This window comes from Fukomys damarensis, unplaced genomic scaffold (assembly GCF_012274545.1).
Source record: "Fukomys damarensis isolate Sample0158 unplaced genomic scaffold, DMR_v1.0_HiC HiC_scaffold_24, whole genome shotgun sequence".
NCBI classification, from domain to species: Eukaryota; Metazoa; Chordata; class Mammalia; order Rodentia; family Bathyergidae; genus Fukomys; species Fukomys damarensis.
The window spans coordinates 66218669-66223323 of NW_022900936.1; the positions used below are offsets into that span (position 1 = coordinate 66218669).

At 43.0% G+C, this 4655-nt stretch overlaps 1 protein-coding gene across 3 annotated transcripts in view; it reads right to left on the bottom strand.

The window, feature by feature from the left end:
* The window catches only part of Kpna1 (karyopherin subunit alpha 1), a 91623-nt gene that overhangs the window by 76290 nt on the left and 10678 nt on the right, over positions 1-4655 (bottom strand). For all 3 annotated transcript variants that reach the window (XM_010617966.3, XM_019206688.2, XM_019206689.2), the window contains one exon: positions 181-238. In XM_010617966.3, coding sequence (XP_010616268.1) covers positions 181-238 — 58 coding nt within the window. The remainder of the gene's footprint in view (positions 1-180; positions 239-4655) is intronic.

The window sequence follows — 4655 nt, forward strand, 5'->3', positions numbered from 1 at the left end:
TTTTGGTACCAGGGATCGAACTCGGGTCCTTATGCTTGCAAGGCAGGCCACCGAACCACTGAGCTAAATCCCTGGCCCTGCTTATTTATTCTTCTCCCCTGCATGATGAGTTCAGATGATCACGAGGAATGAGCCTGCGGTAGGAGGCTCTACTTCTAGGCCCATGAGCCTCTTACTCACCATTGTGACTGGTGGGACTCAGCATCTTGGATTCCTTTGTCATCTCAGCACTGGAAGCCTACAGTAAGCAAAACAGAGCCATAAGCAGGGGTTACAGCCACGGAACCACAAATCAATCACTCTCTCTCTCCACCTGCACATCGCACGCTTGACCTCATCCGCTGGGTCAGTCCTCACTGCCACTGTCACAGATCTCAAGTATCCTTCATGAAAGGCCCAGGGAAAAGCAAGTGCAACACCACAGACCACTGGGACACCTAGGAGAAACAAGTACAGGGAAAACGGAGAAAACCAGAATCTGGCCTAAAAAAAAAAAGAAGACTCTATGTTCCATGGCAAAATGGAATTATCCATTCATGCATTCCTTTGTTTGTTCATTCATAGCTATTTCAGACACGATTATGCTATGCCTGAATTAAAGCTGTGGATATGTCACTGAAGAAGCCTAATACTATTTGGCAGATGCTCTTGTAATGAATAAAATCAAAAATTTATTTCTAAATATTATATGCTTACTGTACTTTGTAGGCTGAATGAATGATGTCTTATATGAGCTAATTCCCATAAAGTACTTAAAATTGCAGCTAGTATGTAGTAGGCATTCATATATGATTATTACTGTATGAAAGACTAGAAAAAGAGTTGTGCACATTTGCATGCATGCCACTTAACAGAGTGCCCGTGTGAAATAAGTCATCTCTCAGATTTGGAACCATCTCTCACTCAGCATCTTCTCCTTGTTCAAAGTCGATACAATTGAAAGTAATTATTTTATTCAAAAGATGGTTGTTACTGGAGTAAACACTAGACATTGCTTTGTATGATGTTTCTTAATTTATAAGATGTTTTCTTCATAAGTTGTATTTGCAGCTGCGGTTTCCAGAGAAAAAAGCCTTTGATCTTACCACATTGTTACCTGGAGGGGTTATGATAAAATACATTCCTGCTCTCCCATCCAAGAAATAAAACAGATGAGGTAGCATTATTTGCTGACAAATAGACTAATAAAACGTGCCACACATGATGGATAAAAATTATCTTTCTCCAGAAGGTCATTTTAAAAGTCAGGATGTATGGGCACAGAGGCGCATGCCTATACTCCCAGAATTTGGGAAGCTGAGGCAGGAGGAGCACCACCAGTGTAGGGCCAGCTGGGCTACATAGTGAGTTCAAGGCCACACTGAACTACATAGTGAGACCAGGCCTCAAAAAAACAAAACAAATTAAAAAATCAGGATGTATTACAAGGGTAGAAATAATTAGGCAAGGCTTTCGAATGCGAAGGAAAGATAACTAACTCAATCAGTAGCTCTGAAGAAAGACCATGTGAATAACAAGCAGGAGGTCTTCAAGGAGCTTGGAGAAGTAGAGACGAATGGTAAGAATTTGGTAATGTCTTTCAGCTCCATCCACTGGTGACCAACACCTCATCTGAAAGATGTCAGTACTGCTTTCTAAGTAGCTGTCCCTTGTTCTGAGGTGTCATGTCTAGCCCCAAATAGACTAAGCAATACATATTTAAATAACCCTCCGTTGCACTTTACAGATACTCAGCTCCAGCCAGGACCCTTACATCATGAAATGCTGGTGAACACAAGGTTTAAGTCAGCTGGGGAATTATTTAATCACTTCTGAATTAGAAAATATGAGTGTCTTGGGATGGGGATTTATCTCAGTGGCACTGTGCCTACCTTGCAAGCATGAGATCCTGAGTTTGATCCCCAGTGCTGGTAAAAATAATTATATCACTCAATTTTGAGTTGAATGTGGGTTTATCTTCTCAAGTCAGGTGAACTCTGGGTGTCTGACAAATGTATTTCGGAATGCAGGAACTCCGCCAAAGTAAAACCACCAGGAGGACCTGTGTAAGTCACTCTCTGATCTTTCTGTACACAACATCTCTCACTTAAGACTTACTTAGGAAGACGAGACATGCTTATCAGAAGGGCAGAGGAGTACACATATGTACACACACTCATATCTCTATGTGGATAAGACACAGTGTTAACATTGAAAAACCCTGAAGGAATGGAATGATCAATGTTCACTATATAGTATAAACCACTGCTTAAGATGATCTTGAATCACACAACAGAAAAATGTGTTTCTCAAGGTATTTTGATCCTGTTTTGGGTTAGTGGGTGAGAAGAACGTAGGCTTTTAGGGAAACAGACTGAGATTGGAGTCTTGGTTTAGCCCCTGACTAGCTGTGCGCAAGCTAACTGCTGGGTTGTTTTCCCATTTGTAAAATGGAGATGTCACCATTGTCTTTATCGTGGGATAGCAGGGAGAATGGAACGAGACAGCTTCTGCTCAGCACAGTGCCTGCCAGTTCAGTACCCCATGCAAGGTGGCTATTTTTATTATGACCCCTTAGGGAAGTGCTGAGCCTGTTTGATCTTTCCACTTTTCTTTGTTCCACTTTTCCTAAACTGCGGCACACATTTCTGTTTGTACGTTGCAGAGAATGAACGTTTTATTTTAGAAGTGGCTGATTCCACTTATATCTGTGAGGATATGATGCTTTGTGCACGGTTCGGGGAAGTGCTCAGGGTACTCTCCTGGCTCCGTAACAGGACTCTGCCTGGGGGACCTGGTGAACTTCACTTGAAGGACATAAGGCTCACTGGGCCAAGAAGGTGAGCTGCTTCACTGGGCCTTTACCACCACGTTGCCAGGAAGCTGTGAGAGCACAGCAGTGCACTGGAGCAGTGAGAATCCACCAAGGAAACCTCTTCCAACCCCGTCTGCAGTGGTGTGGCACTGACGGCTTACAAACAGCCATGGAAATGAACAAACCCCTCCAACCTCATCTGGTTGGAAACTAGAAGAAACCAGAACCTTATTCTTGCTCAAGGAAAGAGCAAGCTGGAACAAGTAGGCATTCAATTCCTGGCAAGGAAAGGAATAACACAAACATGGAACTGGCCAGAAGGCGGGGAGAAGAGCAGTCACAGAATGAAGGTTCAAAACCACTCTCTGCCAGGCACCGAGTAAGGTCCCTTATACCCCAACACCCATCTGGAAGTCTCACACAGATGCTGCTGGCAGAATCCAAAACTATGTCTGGAATACCTACAAAGCTGTTATATCATGTCCATTTTCACTTTTCCTTCACATCATTACAGTTTTTCTTTCTGTCTCTGTCTCTCTCTCTCTCTGTCCCTCTCTGTCTCTCTCAAAATGAGGAACATGGCCAGGCATGGTGCCACAGGACTGTAATCCTAGCACTTGGGAAGCTGAGGCAGGAGGATCACTGTAAATTCAAGGCCAACCTAAACTACATAGAGAGTCCTTATCTTAAATACCACCCCCCAATTAAAGATGAGGAAACTGAGGCACGGGTAAGGAAACTAACCAGCTCAAGTTCACATAGCCAGAAGAGGCAAAGCCAAAGTGATAGGAAATTTGGAGGAAAAACTGATTCACTGGAGAGAAAAAGACAAAGAATTTAGTTCAAATACACTGGATTTGAGATGACAATCAGAGAGTCAAGCAGAAACAAGATTTGGTTGGGGATGTCAGTCTGGAGTTGGCTCAGAAAACAGGTGTTTAGCGAGGTTTAGAAGTTGGAGGAACAGTGTATTTGAGGAAGAGAGGAGAGGGGGAAAAGAAAAGGACCCCACCCAGAAACCAGGACAGTTTACCTTTAAGAGGCAGAAGAAAAACTAATGCCAATGAAGGAAAAAGGAGACACTAAGTAATGGGGTAGACATGGTCTGTGTAATGACATTTGCTACTAGATCAGAGGTAGGCAATTTACAGAAATTAAATTTTATGAAGTTAGAGCATCACCACACTGTGCAGCACCTAGCCCTGTCTTTTACCAGTTCTTTCTGTTTTTTTGGAAACAGAGTAGACTGTACATATTTGCAGGCTGTATTTTTTTTGTTTTTGTTTGTTTTTCAGTTTTTTTGAGACAGGGTCTTGCTATTAGCTCAGGCAGGCCTGAACTCACAGCGATCCTCCCGCCTCAGTCTGTATTTTAAGTAACATTATTCCTTAGCTTACAGAGCTGTGCTAAAGGGGGTTGTGTCTTTCCTACCCCTATGCCCAAATCCCCCTAATTGTCCCAATGGATTTGGCTCCCTTGGGGTAACTTAAGTACGTCTATGGATGTTAGTGAATGTTTCACTTTGTCTGGTTTGGTTTTTTGAGACAAGGTCTCCCTCTGTAGATCAGGCTGGCCTTGAACTCACTATGTAGCCCAGGCTGGCCTCAAACTCATGGCAATCTTCCTGCCTCTGTCTCCCGACTACTGGGATTACAGGCATGCACACCATCCATGCTCAGTCAGCGTTTCACTTTGAAAGTGCAATCAGAATTTGTCAGGGCTGGGGATTTAGCTTAGTGGCACCGCCTGCCTTGCAAGCACAAGGCCCTCAGCTCCGATCCCCAGTACAAAACAAAAAAATACTTCTATTATCCTCAAATAACAAATTCTTTTTTTTTTTTTTTTTTTTTTTAATATTCCT